This window comes from Hetaerina americana, unplaced genomic scaffold (genome assembly GCF_022747635.1).
Source record: "Hetaerina americana unplaced genomic scaffold, ioHetAmer1.1.p SCAF_27, whole genome shotgun sequence".
Taxonomy (NCBI): Eukaryota; Metazoa; Arthropoda; class Insecta; order Odonata; family Calopterygidae; genus Hetaerina; species Hetaerina americana.
The window spans coordinates 3,682,453-3,701,010 of NW_027286841.1; the positions used below are offsets into that span (position 1 = coordinate 3,682,453).

General features: G+C 39.9%; 1 protein-coding gene across 2 annotated transcripts in view; it reads left to right on the top strand.

The window, feature by feature from the left end:
• LOC139689658 (uncharacterized) overlaps positions 1 to 14,007 on the top strand; it is a 32,576-nt gene extending 18,569 nt beyond the window's left edge. The window contains exons 4-6 of one of the 2 annotated variants that reach the window (XM_071586847.1): positions 1,414 to 1,566; positions 4,557 to 4,752; positions 9,045 to 14,007. In XM_071586847.1, the coding sequence (XP_071442948.1) occupies positions 1,414 to 1,566; positions 4,557 to 4,752; positions 9,045 to 9,101 (406 nt within the window). In that variant the 3' untranslated portion in view covers positions 9,102 to 14,007. Of the gene's footprint in view, positions 1 to 1,413; positions 1,567 to 2,397; positions 2,460 to 4,556; positions 4,753 to 9,044 lie in introns of those variants that run through there. The other variant, XM_071586848.1, reaches the window with a different exon arrangement.
• Positions 14,008 to 18,558: the final 4,551 nt, after the last annotated feature.

Here is an 18,558-nt window from a genome sequence, read left to right on the forward strand (position 1 = left end):
GAAACACGAGAGCTGACCTCTCGAGCACTAGCGACCTGGGTTCCTCCCGAAACCCCCCGCGAAACGATTCTCCTCACCAATGTCTTGGGAGGTCTACCAGACGCCGCCAAAACGCAATTTTGACATTGTCTGAGTAGTATTGAAATGAAAGGTGAAATGGACCGAAAGGAAAACAAACGAGGAAGTATTAGGAATGCTGACGGGGAAGAAGGGATTGTTGGGAGAAGTCATGAGGAGGCAGGAAAAATGAATGCAAAGTTTATTGATCGACAATGGATTGTTGAAAATGGGCTGGACGAGGTAGAGGGGAGAATGTTGGGCAAACGAGGAAGGGGCAGGAATGGGATAGGGATGTTGGACGGGATGAAGGGAGGAAGGAAATACACAGAAATGAAGAGGGACCTGTTACAGAGTAGAATGATGGATTGTGTTTTGTTGGGAGAAGGATGGGTATTACTCTTCTAATGTTGTGCAGTCTGTGTATTTCCAAAATCTACCTTAGCTGGTGGATTACCAATAATTATTATTATTATCATATGCCTGTCATGCCAGCTGATATTTACAAGTTTTATCTTTGGGTGTCTTTGGAAGGAATGACATGGAACTTGAGATATCCCAGTAATTGCATTTCTGGGTAACATTTTTACTGAACAGATTCCACCAGCGTGAGACTGGTTCCATGTCCATGTTGCTTGCTTTAAGCTGCACTTTAGGCATCACCCAGTTGATGGCCTCATGGTCATCAATTGAGCATCTATAGCTGGAGCAATTGGTGGTGGATTTGGCAGAAAAAGTGAGGGGTGACAACTACATGAGGAAGCAGAGGAAACCGGAGGGGAAAGGCGTTTGGGGGGGTTGGGAGATGAAAAATCTTGTGTTTCTTGGTTCAAGTTACCTGAGCAAAGACCATAGTAACCCTGAAATAGTCATGAGCTTCATGTCAGAGGAATTACGTGAGCATTATTTGCATTTGTCAAATTATTACCCTTCTAGTTATCCATTAGGATTTCAGCGAAAATTCATTATTTTGTATATTAATTGTGTCTGTCAACAGATATGCATCTGATGAAGATGTATCATATTGGTTCATGAAAATACCTCCATCTTGTTCCCAAGGAACTAGATGGAGGTATTTCAAGCTGTTTCCAGTACCGCTGGGCTTTTCATAGTTTCCCAGGGTTTACTTAATATTGTTAATAAACTTAAATCTTCTGCAGCACTTGTGGTAGCTGTTACTATGGACCCAATCAAAACCAAGGAAGAATTGGAGCTATGAGATTTCTGTTCTGATTAGATCATGTCCCATGTCATCAGTTTGAATGTAACAGTGACCTGGAGCTCACTGTTTGGCACCCTTTGTGTAAGATGAACGCTAACAGCCATCTCTCAATCCTCTTTATTGTCAATGGGCAGATACTCATCACCAGTCACAGACCTTCTTTACCTGATGGTGACTAGCACCACGTCTGCCATCCGGAAGCAGCATTGGGACAGACTCCTGGAACGTGAATACCTGGGAAGTTTCTGGAGGACACTGGAGTTATTGGGGGTCAAGGAGAGCTTTGGGTGAGAATTTGAACCGCTATGATATAGAAGTTTTTGTGAATAAACGATTTATGAATATGTATTAAATGTAAACATATTTATGAACATGTTTGATATATCAAATGGTGTAAGGTACATGTATCCTCATTTTGGTGTGGTCGAGTTTCAACTTCCCCATTACAATTTCTTTGATATTTTGAAGCATGGAGGGTACTTGGTATGTACAACTGTTAGTGGATTTACAAGTGTCTTCAAACGATTTGAAGCTTGTTGGATTTCATGGGATTTTTCAGCATCCCATTAAAATAAGCATTAACACTCTGAAATTGCCATCTTTCTTTTAATCGTTAGCTGCTTTATTATTTGTGTCAGTTGATCCAATTTTGCAATTATTTGTAACAAACAGGTGCTCTCTAAAGATGAATCGAGAATTTATTTTGTAGATTTGTCTCCTTCTCCTTTTGGTGAATGCTTCTTACGAAGTATTTTGCTAGATAGCAAGAAAATAGCTTGTCTTAATTTTTCTCATGTCTCCTTAATCATCAGATATAGGTAATATTTCAGGCATAGATTTTGGCTTTGAGAATAATGAAAAATAATTTGCGATCAAATTTGGAAAGCAATGCAGCTTGAGTACTGTACAGAGGAAGGATGCCTTGGGCACAAATCATTTGGTCTTTCATGCTATCCACATATACCTAACATGGCAAAACCAGAGGTGAGAAACTCTCATTTCTTTGTTTAATGTGTAGTATATTGTGCTTCTAGAAAAACATTTTAAGTCCTTGAGATGGCAGGGTATTTGTATAGAAATAGACAATATGTTTTTGTGGTATTTTTCATACCATTCAGGTTAATCCCAGATACCTGATGGATGGTTTCAGCTTCCTACCTATGCTATCCCAGCAATCGTAACTTGAAGAGAAGGGGAATATGGATCTGTAGGAGTAGTGGTTTCCCTCCTTTCCTCCTGGCAATATGGCTGGGAGCATCCAAACTTCTCTTGTATATTTGTATGGAGCAAAGCTCTATATGGCCCGCACAGTTTCACATTATGAAATGAGCTGTAAGTTGAGTACAGTAGCACTAAAATTGGCAGTATTCAGTAGTAAGTAGTATCCAAATTCACTTTACTCCTAATGGCCTAGTTATGGATGTGAGATCTTAATTGGTAAGATTCTTTGGTAACTTTCACATGAATCAGAGTCTTAAAGATAAATAAACTGAATAAAGTTACATCAATGTTGTAATCCCCTCAAATATTGGCTTTCAGAGTCAAGAAATAGGATAGTATTTGTTCCAATTGAGTACAGAAATGTTCAAATACATCATTAGGGGAGTGATAAAAGAGAGGCTATGATCATGTTCAGGTCTTTGAACATGATTGCAGACATTTTAAAGTGCAATTCCTCACAGAATTTGTCCAAATCAAGTACTTTAAAAGATATATCTTTCAAGACATAAATGCAACTACCACCATTTTTGGATACAAACTAGCAGTAGAATGATACCAAACTGAAATTGCTAATGTTATACGGTGCTACTTCATTTTTTGAAGCCAATGTTCATTGAGACCTAGAATATTGTAGCCTCCATGTTTATCAACTAATTCTGTCTCAGATTACTTATTTCGTAGACATCTCATATTGTGGCAAAATATATTGATGTCACTACCTGGTCAGAAGGATTTAGGTTTTGAAATATCTGATTGAAGGTGGGTAACGTGCTTCACTGATCTTTACATAGATCGCCAGATTCCCCACAAAGGTCCTTAATTGCTCTCTTGGCTGGTCTACTTGGGGAGCTCTGGCCACTTTCAGTCTCCAGATAGCCTCTAGGATAGAGCTCCTGACCCTAGAGGTTCAGTGTCCTCTGCCTCTTCCATTTGCTCTCACATTTGTCAGGGTCACGTCATTTGAAGAGAGATCTGCAGGGCAGAGGTTCATCCAGGGCATAGGTATTATCAGGGACCTCCGAGAATGGTTCCAGCAAGACTGTATCCTCCTGAGAGGAATTTTCACTCAAAGAGTCATATAATTTTGAAGTTCCTTTTCAGGGCCCTCCCATTAGTTCCCCATTTGAAGGTTCTGCAATATTCTCAGGAGGCTAACTAGAAAAAATATGATGTTGTTTCCATCAACACTGAATACTGGTTATGGGAGTATTTTTTCAGTTTCCAGGTTTGACTGCTAAATTCTGTATGTTTTGAGGAACCAGGGTCATCTCAAGGAAGTTGTGATTCTATACCACAAATGGTGGTCTAGGTCATCAAGTGGCTATAAATCAACTTGATTCCATCTAGATATTGCATATCCTTTGCCCCCACATATGTACATTTGCTACTTCTTGAGACAGTCTGGGATAATGAGTGACTCGTGAGCACTTGTAAGAATGAATGATCATAATGGTTAATAAGACCGATGTTGCAGAAAATCTACAGATCAGTTAGGATCGTGGTTCTTGGACTAACCTTGTAAACATTAAAGTGGATACACTGGTAATTTGCGAAAATATTCAGAAAATTTTAGCCCTTCATGGAAATCTGAGAGAGAATGCAACCTTTTTCTCTTGAGTGTCCCTGATTTGTTATAAAAAATGATCATGTCTCCTTTTTAGCCCAAAAATGAAAAAAAAGTGTTTTACAGGCTGGCTTCTGTGCTGAAACCTCTTGACGGTGAACAGCAATAGCAATGAAAGAACTTTGTGGACAATTAAATGGAGCATTTTGGAAGAATTTAAAATTAAAAAATGGCTCACAGATGATTGTTATGAAATAAATTCAAATATTTGGTATGTGTCAATTTTCCAAGGCCATATCTCGTTCAGATTGTATTATTACTTGTAACTAAGTGGTCCTTTCTCGTGAACCTCTCCATCTGTGTCTTCTGACAAGGTCACACCTAATGAACAGTGGCCTGCTTCCCACCGCATGATGGCCCTCAGATTAACTAAGTGATGTACATTATAATATGACATTAATGACGCACGTGATCTCCATGGCATGGATTCAGGAGCAACATATACTCCATGGACTGGATCCGTAGTGAGATGAAAAGGCTCGCCCCATGGGTGCTGCTCAATGCAATGACTGTGCTGCGTGCTGTGGTCCTTGAGGTCGAGGATGCCCCTGACCTGGATCAGCTTACAGAGGAAGATCTTAAGATGGAGAGGGACGTCTTCAAAGGCACTGATGACAGGGTCTACCAGGTAAAGGGGTGTGAATTGTGTGGGTCTCTCATAACTTAGTAATGAGACTTTGTTTTGTTAATATGGGATGCTATTTCATGGACACAGGCAGATTGATGATTGATTTATGGCAGCCTTTTAATATATCACGTTGTTCTTCAGTGCCTTTCCCTCCTACCCCTAATAGGTTCCTTCATTCCCTCATTGGTACCTGTGCTAACATTTTCCATTATTAGCTTCTTGTAGTTTATGCATCCTTGTCCTCTAATACTTTTCTTGCAAGTGTACTCCATAAACTTCTCTCTCACCCACTCTCCTTGATGTACTTCTCACTTTGTTACTCAATTTATCCATTTTACTTTTATCATTCTTTGGTTGCACATTCTTTCCATTGGCCTTCAACCCTTCCTCCTCTGCTATATGACATAGTAGATCAAAAGATAATGGAAGAGGTCTGATTGAAACATCCAAACTCCACAAAATATAGTTTTAATGGTTGGAAAATTTTAGCTTTTATGAAGTTGATTCTTTTGGAAAAGCATTTTTCTGTTCAGTCTCCTAGCAGTTTGTCTCGTAGCTATTGTTCTGTATCTATTCAGTCTACAGTCTACATCTATCGACATTCAATGGCGTCGACATTGACATTTTAGAATTTTAATAGCTATGAATTTTTCAACAATAGATCCTTGAGAGTATATTGATCGGCAGTGGGATGTTGAAGACTGTAAAAGAGGGTAGAATGTTGGCAAACGAGGAAAGGGCAAGAATAGGAGAGGGGTGTTGGACGGAATGAAGGGAGGAGGAAAGTACACAGAGATGAGGAAGATCTTGTTTGAGAGTAGGAAGTTGGGTTCTGTTGTTTAGAAGAAACAAAATATTTATTTATTTGGTAGTTGTGTCCATCCAAGACCAACCTTAACTGGGAGATTACCTAAGAAAAGATCCTTCACTTAGACCATAATTTTAAAAAAGAATGGATGAAGTTCATCATCATTCCTGTGATATAAACCCCCACCAACAGATATTATTGATTGATTATCTTTATTTATGTTTTAAATTATATTGTTGAGAAAATGAATTTATGAAATTTTAAATATCACAATGTCTTGAGGTTATCAGTTTGATGGTCGAATGAAGATGAAATAAGCTTTAACATTGACAATGATTTTTCGATTAATGTAAGTTACCTAAGTGTAGTAAAATGAAGAGAGAAAACAAAATGGTTATGACCAAGTGTTTGCAAAATCAGTCAGGGCTTGTAGAACAAGCAAGAACAAATTGAGAGAATTACGAAGAATATTCAATTCTGGGAAAGTACATGGTATAAAAAGTATTGGGAAAGATTTTTCTCGGATGATGCATCAATGCCTCAAAATTCTTCAAAGCATCAACACTCTTTTGCCAGTGGTTTAACCAAGACTCAAAGGCTCCCTGGTAGGTGGATTCTGGAAGGTCATTAAGGGCAGGCTTCTTTGAGGGCATTTAGGGTCCCATGGTGGTGGTGTCTTTGATGGATGATGAATTTTACTTTTGGGAATGGGGAACAGTGTGCTGATACCAATGCCGGACTATAAAGGGAATTGTCACGATGCCATCGCAGAAGGTCTTCTCAAGGAGACACGCGACTCTGCTCTTGGTCGTCCACCCAAAGATCTTTGGGAGGACGAGTTTAGTGCAGATCTGTTGCATTGCCAAATATTCAGTGATGATGGTGTGCACTGCAATGCTATCAATGCGATCTGAGATCATGCACACACTTAACCAATGGTCTGAATTCAGAAATTCATGGACATGTCAGGAAACAATTGTTACCAATACTATTTCTACAAACCTTGTAGATCTGGTACTTTATCTGGAGAAGATTCATAATAGTATATTGAGCATTGCTATACATCAAGCATATAAAAAATCTATTGGAATGTGTAATCAAGCTTAGTATACTATATTCAAGCCTTCATCGGTGAGGAATGTGATGCCAGTAAATCACCATTCAAACAAATCATAATGTTGATATAAAATGAAAATTTTGCTCCTATCACCTTGGTACCTATTGTTTACACTTGGATACTTTTGTAATCATAAATTTTAATATTGAAATGAGAATCTCTTTTCGAAGAAAAATGTGTATTGCTGTAAAAATTAGGGAGAAAACAAATATTGTGGAATTGTGCCACTCCACTTTACATATGGCTACAGGATAGAGGTAGACTTCAAATTAGAAAAAAAAACCATCAAGTTTTGACACTTCAAGGTTTTTATTCCACATTTGCATGCCGGACTTGTATTTCAGCTCCACTGCGACACCTCTTCCCAATCATAACCCCAGCAGATAAATAAGAAATATGTTCCAAGTGCAAACCCTAATTATCCAGGTGTGCGCATTAGCTGTTTGTTCAAAATTGTGTGTTTCTAATACAGTGAAATAAAAAGCAAGGAGAGATTCATATTTCCTGCCATGAGAACCATATAGGCATGGGCATAAGCATTATTGAAAAATGCTACTTAGGACAAATTTATGAAATAAAAATAACAAATTATTATTAGTTGAAGAAAAAGCTGACACAAATAACTTGGCAAATTGTTCAGGTCTGTGTGTCATCATAGGGAGGAAGTTGACAGGGTACATAGGTTAAGAGTTATCCTCTTTTGAGTTTGAGAAAAGTTAAGCAGAGCTTGCAGGGTTTCCTGGTGAGAGCATCTGATTTTGATGAGGGATGGGAACATGATGGTGGGTAAAGGAAGTAGTGAGGTGGAGAACTGAAGTTTAGGAAGAAGGAATGACCATGGAGAGAAAGCAATAGATTTCTGTAGGAGATTGGTTAATCATAATAAACTCTTGGTTATACCACAAAAAATGTCTAAACCATGAGTTAGACACCAAAAAGGTGTCTAAACAATACATGAAAAATGTCCGGGGATACAGGATTATATCAGTTATATGGTTAGGTAGAGAAGTAGGAACAGAATGAATAAATTGCAGTTTCTGAGAAGCAGAAGTGAACTCAAGATTCTCTTATGGCTATCTTCTTGGCATTTTTCCAGGGACATTTTTTTAAAATTTGTGCTAAACTTTGACCTAAAAAAATCACAAAAAATATATCTGAACTTAAGTTTACAGAACCCATAATGAGAAGTGACATTAAATTGCTATCAGTATGAGTGCTAATTAGATGCCGATGCAGCAGGTGCACAGCCAATCTGGGAATTCCCATCTCGTCGTGTTGGAGAGGGGAATTGTACAAAATGTTGCTTATTTGGTGAGTAATATTTTATGCAATATTTTTTGCTCAAAGTGCAAATTACTCATTTGCAAGGTTAAGTGAGGTTCTACCGTATATAATAGCATTAAGGACAGAGGAGTTTGGTTGGAGGACTTCATCAGATCAGTGTTAGTTCCTGTTCCAAAAAAGGGAAACATAGCCAGCCATATGTGAAAATTAGAAAATGATAAGTTTAATTTCGCATGCAGATAATGCAGTTCTCCGAATCATCAATGGAAGGGTGGAGAGCATAGCAAATGAGTACTTGGTGGATGATCAGTTTGGGTTTAGGAAGGGGAGAGGCATGTGCGAGTCTATAGCAGTAATGAGATCACAAACAGAGAGAATGGGAGATTTCTTGACAGAATTAAATCAGGATGTGTTTCTCAGTTTTGTAGATTTCGAAAAGGTGTTTGATAGAGTAAATTAGGCAAAATTTATGAATGTTTTGAAGAAAATAGAGGTAGGTTGATTGGATAGGTGCCCTACCTTCAACCTGTGCTGGTCTCAGACTGCTCAGGAGCGAATGGGAAATGGTGGGACTGGATGGACACTGTTAGGAAGAGGTGTGAGGCAGGGATTTTCATTATCACCAGTGCTGTTTGGTGAATATATGAAGGAAATGATCGAAGAGGCATTGCAAGAACTGCCGATAGGAATAAAAGCTGGTGGGCAATCCATGAAATCGGTTAGGTTTGCCGGATATCAAGCTTTAATTCTGACAACTGTGATAGAGGGAAGGCTTAGGATAGGCAGAGGATAGGCAAGCCAAGAAGAGCATACAGATGTTGGATAAAATGAAGGAAGGAAGTATACACAATTAAAAAGTGACTTTAGTGCTCTGTTGAATATCGGGTTGTGTTTTGTTTGGAGGGGCAAGGGAAAAAATGCCATTGTGTAGCCTGTGTCCATTGAAAACCTATTTTAACTGACAAAGGAAAACCTATTTTAATAATAATGATGAACATAATTAGTAGTGAATATTAATAGTAATGAATAATTGTGATGATGAATAATAATAGTATATTTTAAATGTTTCCAATTCTTCACTAGGAGCGGCTTCGCGACCTGATTGATGAGTTATCTGATATTGGTTTGTTCATTGAATGATACTGATATACTTACCATAGATATTCAGTACCCATCAAGGAGGACATCGGGCACAAGTTGTATGACAGTTATTGTCTGACTGAATGTTTATGGACAGCAGTAAAATGACTTACCCTGTCGGAATGCAGTGGGAAAAATACACCAGGAACAAGAGTGGCAGTGATAACTATTATTGCCCAAGGATGGGGTTGTTGATTTAATTGTCCTCCAAAGTTTTTCCCTTTCCAATTATTTGTCATCCCCTTTTCTGTTACCCATTGGAATTTCTCTCCATCTGATGTTGAAACTTCATGCCATGTTTTGACCTGAGGAATGAGACACGTGAACCAAATGAGATATCTCAGAAAGATTGCTCACGCCAAAGTTATGTGCCTACCATGGAAATTCTATGAGGTTGCATTCGATGACTTTTCAAAATGGGATAAAGTGTGTGGATAAGAAATATTTAAAAATATTTTATCAGAGATAGTATTCCAAAAGGAAATTTTAGTTGCAAGACATTTTGTTGGCAAAACGTATAATGATCGTACAAATATTGCACCCCGTTATCTGTAGGGCATTTCAGTCATTTCTTTTATTTCAAGAGTCATTTTATGCGTAAATAATATTTTTGTGGAATAGAAAATTTAGTTATTGTGTCAAATATGTGTTTGATATATTATCATGGAGCATTTAAATATCTTTTGCAGAATAATTTAAGGATAAACATCATGTGCCTTGGCTAAGATCAAATCACTTTACTGCTCCTAAAAAGTAGATTGACTCTTGAATGTAGGTTGAAATTCTTCATCATGCATGATGAAAAATAATGAACAAGTCCAAGGCAGTATCTGTATTACCTCCTACTTGTGGGGGGAACAATTTCTCTATTGTTCAAATAAAAGTGTTTTGATTGGCAGATCCAAGCAGGAGCTGGGCCCCTCCTACATTCTCTGGGGCATAAGTTGGAAGCAAGGCAAAGGGATATTTTTATTCACTTTGGTTTAGCCTCTCATTAATTGTTATTGACAATTATTGGGATGACTAAGTTCTCTAACTGGTTAGATTACAATGGATTGTATTGCCCTATGCCACTTTATATCAATGCTGCATTCTATTTTTAAAATTAATTTTTAGGAATTTTTATAGTTTTTTGGGGTTCATTTTATGGAACTTTATTTCCTTAAGTTGTTGTGTTGCTCCATATGTAGAGTTTTGAAGTCTCCTGCCTTCTTCCTTCTGGTGTAATGCTTCGGTATAAATCTATAGAAGATCCTAGGTTAATTGGATTTATTCCAAATTATCATTCACATTTCAATGAAACATTAAAACGTTTTGTCCATTGCTCACTGTCAATTATTTTAGTGAAAAAATTAATAGAAAATATTAATTGGAATTTGTTGTCTTTTGAGTAAGTAAAAAGGTTTGGAGATGATAGGGAGTAAAACTTATGAATTAATAACAGTTTGTGAGCAACACAAATTAAAATAATTTCAGCTACATTTGTGCAGATTTTAGGGGTCTATCTTCAACCACATTTGTCCTTGATACCCCCCATTACATGCCAGATACCGGGGTTGCACCCTTATTTCAACCTTGTCCATTTTGGGCGCATCTATTCCAAATCTCGTCCATCCACTTTCCATCTTATGCGAAAGAATTTTTCAATTTCGTATACACATCCACGAAATAGAGGGGAAGAGGGTACTTTGGTTATATAAAAAATATTTTAATACTGAAATTCTATTGTACTGTCATAAGCCATGCCTTAAGCGAGTTAAATAACATAATTGACACTGCCACACAGTTGGAGATTAGGATGTCGAGGTCACCGGCCTTCTGTCCGCCGCCAGGTGTCTTATTATTTCTGTCGGAGGATAACGAGAGCGTGAATGTTACATTTTCAACATCACTGCGAAAGAGACACCCACTCAATGTAAGCAAGAGAATTAATTAACGGTTAATTAACCTTTGCTCCTTGAGTGATTTGCAGTGGTATCCCTACTTGAGGTTCTTTGTGAAGAGCACTTTGAGTGAGTTCGCCGTCCGTCGGATGGGACGTTTAACTATGGTAAGCTCCTTGGCGCACCCTCCGTTAAGAGTAGCCTAATGGTGGCGCTGGGATTCTCTCCGCACTTCCTCCATTCCCATCCACCCCTAATGGTTTAAAGGACCTCGGCTGTTGGACGCCTCCCCTATATGCTACAAAGACAAGTGAATTCTGTTGGCCCTCCTCGGGTGTGGATTTTCGTGCGGAAGAGAGCGATCATAGCTACAGTTAAAAAGGAATCTTTTAAGAGCAGTTTAGCGAGTGCATGTGTCACAATTGTCGCCTTTTTTTTCTGGAGTAAAACATTTGAAAACGTTCAATCTACCGATGTCTCTCCCTGTCATCATTTATACTATATTTTAAGAGCCACCCCATGGGCTGAAGTTGAATCAATCTTAGACCATATACGCTGGTGGACCGGGGTCGTATTATAAGTATTGGCATTGGTTTCGGAGAAATAGATTTATTTCAGATATTTCTACAATGCCTTAAAAATCTTCCATGTCCATCCGTTTAGCGTCGACGCACTTTTTCCAGAGGCTTTTCCACGACTGGACGACCCTCTGGTAGGCGGAAGGTCCATAAGGATACGCCTGCAAAGCTTCTTCGACGGCACTTAGCATCATATGGTAGTGGTGTTGTTTGTGGGAGGATTTTTTATCTTATTGTATTTTGATATAAGTCCGCTGGTGCCAAGTCCAGACTGAAAGGGGGTGGGGAATCGCCCCGATGCCTTCGTAGAAGCTCTTCTCAAGCAGTGACACTAGACTGTCCAAAGACCTTCGGCAGGACGAGTGAAGTGCAGATCTTTCGTATCGTCAAGTTTTTTTTGATAATGGTATTTGCGCTACCACCTTTTCATTGCCAATATACGATATCTGCGAACATGCCCACACTCAAACGTCGGTCTGAATTCATCACTTTACGCACGCGACAGGAAAAGGTGTCACCGATTGTTTTTATCCAACCCTCGTTGCTCAACTCAGGAAAATCTTTTCATTCCATTAGACTAAATAAACAATAATTTGCTGCTGCTTCAATCGACTGTGAAAATGAAACCACGTGGTGGACATGTCTACATTTTAACAGCAGTCTAGTGAGAGATTTGGAGGCGAAGTAAAATCCACCCTTTTCCGGCACTACGAGCGTCTTCTCTTGACTTTTCTGAAGAATTATTGAAAGACCCAGGCATCAAGGAACAAATAAGTAAAAGTTGTTTCAGGTACATAGAGGTAAAAACACGGTCACCGATGGCATGGCGACATTTGTCTCCTGGCAGCGGTCCCCGGCAAGTGTCGCTCCCCCCCTCGCGTGTCGGTTGCCCCTCTCCCTCGCTTCATTTGCGCCGCCGACTGATGCGGACCATTAAGGACTTCGAGGGAGGCCGCCCTCTCTCCCTCAGAGAGAGCAGGGCGCACGCCCGCATCTCCCCCGCCCATTGGCGGCACCCTCCCTCCCCTCCCCCGCCCCACGTCCCCCCAGCCAACGAAAAAGTCAAAAACGAAAATGCAAAGAGAGTAAGAAATACCACGGCGATGGATATTTAACAATCAAGTGATTTAAGCTTACGTCAGCGTCGCTAAAGGGTTTGGAAGAAGAAACAAACGTAGGGAAACATTAGGGACGAGTCTATCATCTAAATTGGTTTTTATTATAATTTTAAGAAAAATGAAACTTTATGATAATTAATTCAATGATTTGAGGTTCTACTTTTTGAGAATGGAAGATGGAAGAAGCTCGACCGACATCTAGGGAAGATTAGCCCGAGATAAGAAGGCGTTTGTTGAGAAGAGGCAACTACTACGTTCAAAGAACATAAGGTTGCAAATAAGGAAGCAGATCGTGAAAACGTTCGCGTGGAGCATGGCAACCGTCAAAACCGGTAATATTATACCTAATGAAAATATTGTGATAAAAATAGAGTTTATTTATTCAGCGTCATGATAATATAAATGCACCATTTGAATCTAAATCATCACGTAGAATACGTCGGGAGACAGGAAGTTTCTTTGAATTTGGGTGGCTTTAAGAACGTGTTCCCCGCATGCATTACTAGAAAAACCACTACAGAAATATAAAAGGGTGCCCATTTCTTCAGGTTCCAATTTAATTCAGCATTTTCCGAGAGCTGATCACAATAAAAATCACCACCAGTGTCTGTGCACCATCGAATCTCTAGGAAATGAGACATCTGGAACTCAGAGTCGTCATCGCATGATAACGCACGCCTTAACGCTGCGGGTATAACTTGTTCTGCATCTGCATATTGCTCCGCAAGCCGCTATAACATGAGTTCGACACTAGTGAAATCATCTTACGATATGAAGGGAATGCGAATAATTACAAATGTACAACAAAACGAAAGACTTCCCTATAAATTGAATCATTGGCCCTCAATATATTACGATAAAAAATACTTTTCACATTCAACAATGGACTCTGTAACCAACTCCAATGAAATATATTGCACTTGGACTTCGGTTATCATCCCTTTAAATATATTTTTATCTTTATTTGAATGTCTTATAATGTTATTCTAAAGTTATTCTAATAGATAAACAATGTAGGAAAAACTTTACGAGTTTATTTTCAACTTTCAGAAAGGTTATAAATAAACAAAAGGAAATTAATTGGGATTAAATTGATAACAATATGTATTCCTTATAAATATGAACGCACTTAACAATGGATATCATATAATCGATGTGTATATTTCTTTTACGATTTGAATAGAACCTAGCCTAAAAGGTACCAATAGAGTAACTATTAGGATTTAAAACTTCCCTGGTGGATTAGAAAATATTAATAATATCCTTGCATAACATTTTTTGTTGTCTCGGGGGTACTTTATGAAATTTACATTGCATATGGCAACCAAGGAAGTAACTTTGCAATTGCACACACACATGCACACTTCCTTTAAAACACGGCCTAGGTTTCGACGTTGGACGTCATCATTGGGTTATTACGTTATGAACCTAGGTCGTCTTATGAATAAATTGTTAGTGGGTTTACAAATGTACTTGCTTCGTTTCAACTAACGTATCGCATGGAATTAAGAAGATTTTCGAATTGTTCCTGCATCCTCCTCGGTGTATCATGAATACGAATGTCATCAGAAATGAGTCCCAAATGCACAGTTATTTAAAAAAAAGTAGGGAAGTGCACGCCACTGTTCTCAAAGCGACGGCCCGTGTGTCGTCCATTCCTCCAGAAGTCCTCAAATGAAAAGCAACGCCTCGACAAGGACTCATCCGTCCAGCACTCTCTTTTCGTGGCACGATGACGTCTGGTCGTCAAAAGATGACATCTGCACCGCCCGGCCGATTTTCGCTTCGATCGATGATGACAAAATGAATGTCTGTGCCCGCAACTTCCTTTCCGAACTCGTCCGGAGACCTCCCTTTCGTAATCGCCCTCGGCACTTCCGCAGACCAAAGGCCACCCGCACACTAATTCCCCCCTCCCTCGCGCTCGAGAAGGAGGAATGACCGTATCGACATCTGTAGGGCCCGTCCTATCGACGATCATTTGATGATTATCCAGTTTTGAATGTTTAGCTACGATTATCGACAGCAACGATAATATTGTTTCACTATTTGATTTGACTCCTAATCAATTGAGTGAGCACACGAAAGTTTACTTGTCTGGTAGTCAACCCGACGTTTCGGTCTAAAAACGGTGCGCGAGGTGTGAAATAAAAGCTAAGAAAAGCATTCGCGATGAAATAAAACGTCTTTTCTAGCAATCTAACGAGTGATCCTAAAGAGATGCTCAATCAAAACTCGCTGACTATACTTCCGGATTCCTCACAAAGCATAGAAACAGTTGAATTGCTGTTTTCCGGCGGCTTTTAATTTGCCGACATATTATTGGTAAGATTTTTATGTAAAAAACATGAAAAAATGGAAATTCCAATCAAAAACATGAAAAAAATATACCGGTAAATAACATTTCTGTTTAACTCGCATGTGCAGGTTTGAGGTCGTTACATTCTTCCAGTGTAATTTGAGAAGCGGAAGTATGGAGACGTGTTCTAGTGCTATGTCAACGCGAGTTAAATAGCTTGCTGTCATCGAATTGTTATCTGCTGAAAATGAGGAAGGCAACGGGAAACCACCTCAATTATCATTCCCTAGAAAAATATGATGGACAATAGAGATATTTTGAGTCCTGGCAACCACGGGGCTCGGCCCAATCGGCCGTGTGTAGTGCCCGGCAGCGGGGGAGGCAAGGCTTCCGCGGTCGTCATCCCACGAAACCCTTGCAAGGGAAAACCAGCAGCAGCAGGACAGAATACGCAGAAAAAGAAGACGAAATTAGTTAGAATAGGAACGTGGAATGTTAGGACAATGATGAGGACAGGGAAATTGGAGAATGTTAAGCGAGAGATGGAAAGGGGAAATATAGATATTTTAGGTCTATGCGAGGTGAGATGGAAAGATAGCGGGGATTACTGGAGTGATAATTATAGAATAATATACAGCGGCGGGGACGAGAGCCAACGAGGGGTTGCCATAGTATTAAACGAGGAGGTAGGAAGAAGCGTAGTCAACATAGAGCAGGTAACGGATAGAATACTACTAGTAGAGATAAAAGCAGAACCGACGAACTTAGTTATTATTCAGGTATACATGCCACCGAGCAACCATAAGGAAGAAGAGGTCGATAGGATATACGATCAGTTAGAGGACATGATCGCGTGTGTTCCGGCAGGGAAACATTTGATAGTGATGGGGGATTGGAATGCGACGGTAGGCGAAGGAAGAGATGGTGCTGAGGTGGGGGACTACGGTTTAGGCACGAGGAATGACCGCGGGGAGAAGGCAGTTGAGTTCTGCAGAAGACAGGGGTTAGTCATCACCAACACTTGGTTTAGACACCACAAAAGACGCAGGTATACATGGAAAATGCCAGGTGACTCAGGAAGATATCAGCTAGATTATATCCTGGTTAGACACAGGTTTAGGAATAGTGTGATAAATTCCCACAGCTTCCCGGGAGCGGATGCGGACTCAGACCGCAATTTAGTTGTTATGAAATGTAGCGTACGTTTCAAAAAGATAAGGCAGGGGCGGCGAGTTAGAAAGTGGAATGTAGAAGCGTTAAATGGGTTGAAACGGAAGGAATACAAACAGGCGGTAGAGAAAATCATGGAGGATGGTAAAGGGCTTAGTACTATCGAAGAAAAATGGGAAATGATCAAGAAGGGGTTGTCTACAGCCGCAAAAGACACTATTGGAACCGTTAACGCTAAAAGGACTATGAAACCATGGATCACGGATGAGATGATTACAAAGATGGATGAGCGGAGAAAATGGAAGAATATGAATACAGAATTAGGCAAAATGAATTACAAAGAATTGAACAATAAATTGAGGCGGGCAACAAATAAAGCATGGTGGAAGACGCAGTGCGAGGATATGGAAAGTCTGCAGAGGAAGGGTGAAATCGGTGCGCTGTACAGCAAAGTTAAATCGTTATCGGGAAGTAAGAAAGGAAGAGCTATGCTAACAGTTAGAGATAAGGCGGGTAAGGTAATAGTTGACGCAGGAAAGATCCAAGAGAGATGGAAGGAGTATATAGAAGAACTGTATGGTAAAGAACTCAGACCAACAAAGTTAGACATTGAAAAAGAAAATGACGTAGAGGAAGACAGCTTAGGTCCAGGCATACTAGACGATGAGATAGAAAGGGCATTAAGGGAGATGAAACTAAATAAGGCCGTGGGGGTAGATAACATTCCCGTGGAACTTTTAAAATGCTTAGGAAAATGTGGGAGGAAGAGGCTATATGGGCTGATCCGTAGTATTTATGAGGAGGGAATCTGGCCGGAAGACTTTGTGAGATCAGTTTTAGTTCCTATTCCGAAAAAGGTAGAGGCCACGTCATGTGAGGACTATAGGACAATTAGTTTGATATCCCACGCAGCTAAAGTTGTTCTCAGGATCATAAACAAAAGGATAGAGAGTAGGGCAAATGATTACTTAGGGGATGATCAGTTTGGGTTTAGGAAGGGGAGAGGTACGCGTGATGCCATTGCAGTAATGAGATTATTAATCGAGAGGAATATAGAACACAACCAGGAGGTATTTGCCTGTTTCGTAGATTTCGAAAAAGCGTTTGATAGGGTGAATTTGGAAAAACTAATGGGTATATTGCGGAAAATACGAATAGATTGGAGCAAAAGGAGGCTAATCCGCAACCTGTACATGTCTCAGACTGCTCAGGTGCGGGTGGGAAACGGGGAGTCAGGATGGGCAGTGTTAGGAAGGGGTGTGAGGCAGGGTTGCCCATTATCACCGTTGCTGTTCAACCTGTATGCAGAGGAAATGATTAAAGAGGCATGGGAAGAACTCGAGGTAGGAATGAAAGTGGGCGGGGAATTCATAAAATCAGTTAGGTTTGCTGATGACCAAGCCTTAGTTTGTCAGTCAGCCAAGGGGCTGCAAGCATTGCTGAGTGAATTGGAAATTCAGTGCGACAGCTATGGGATGAGAATCAATATTAAGAAAACAAAGGTTTTGCGATTTTCTAGAAAGAAAAAAGCCAAGCTTAACATTAAAATAGGAGGGCAAAAACTAGAGCAGGTAGAGCAGTTTACGTATCTCGGTAGTGTTTTGGACCAACACGGTCAAAGTAGTATGGACGTAAGGAGAAGAATTGCGCTAGGCAAAGAGGCTTTCACAAGGAGGAGGGAGTTGATGACGGGGACTCTGAGTAAGGATGTTAAGAAAAGACTCGTAAAAACTTTGATATGGAGCGTAGCTATGTACGGTGCGGAAACGTGGTCATTGAAGCAGGAGGATAGACGTAGACTGGAGGCTTTTGAAATGTGGGTGTGGAGAAGAATGGAGAAGGTGAAATGGACAGAGAAGAAAACAAATGAGGAAGTACTTGGTATGGTGGGCGAAGAGAGGGGTTTGTTGGGAGCAATCCTATGGAGGCAGGAAAAGTGGATGAAGGGGGTGTTGACCGGCAGTGGGATGTTGAAGACTGTGATAGAAGGGAGAATGTTGGGCAAACGAGGAAAGTGAAGGAACAGGATAGGGATGTTGGACGGGATGAAGGGAGGAAGAAAGTACTCAGAGATGAAGAGGGACCTGATATAGAGTAGGATGATTGATTTTGTGTTTTGTTAGGAGTAATAAAATATCTGTTTGGTGGTTAGTTGTGTCCATCCAAAAACCTACCTTAACCGGTAGATTACCTTAAAAAAAAAATCTGCTGAAAAAGTGACTCCTACTGAGATTCATCGTCGTTTAAAGGCTGTTTATGGTGAGGATGCTGTTGATAGGTGTACTGTTAATGAATTCTAAAATTAAATCATCATTAAATGAAGTCATATTAGGCTAACTGAACACACTACAAACTCATACGAGGGTAGACTGAAAACTAATTCACACATGCTTGATGATCCCAAACAAA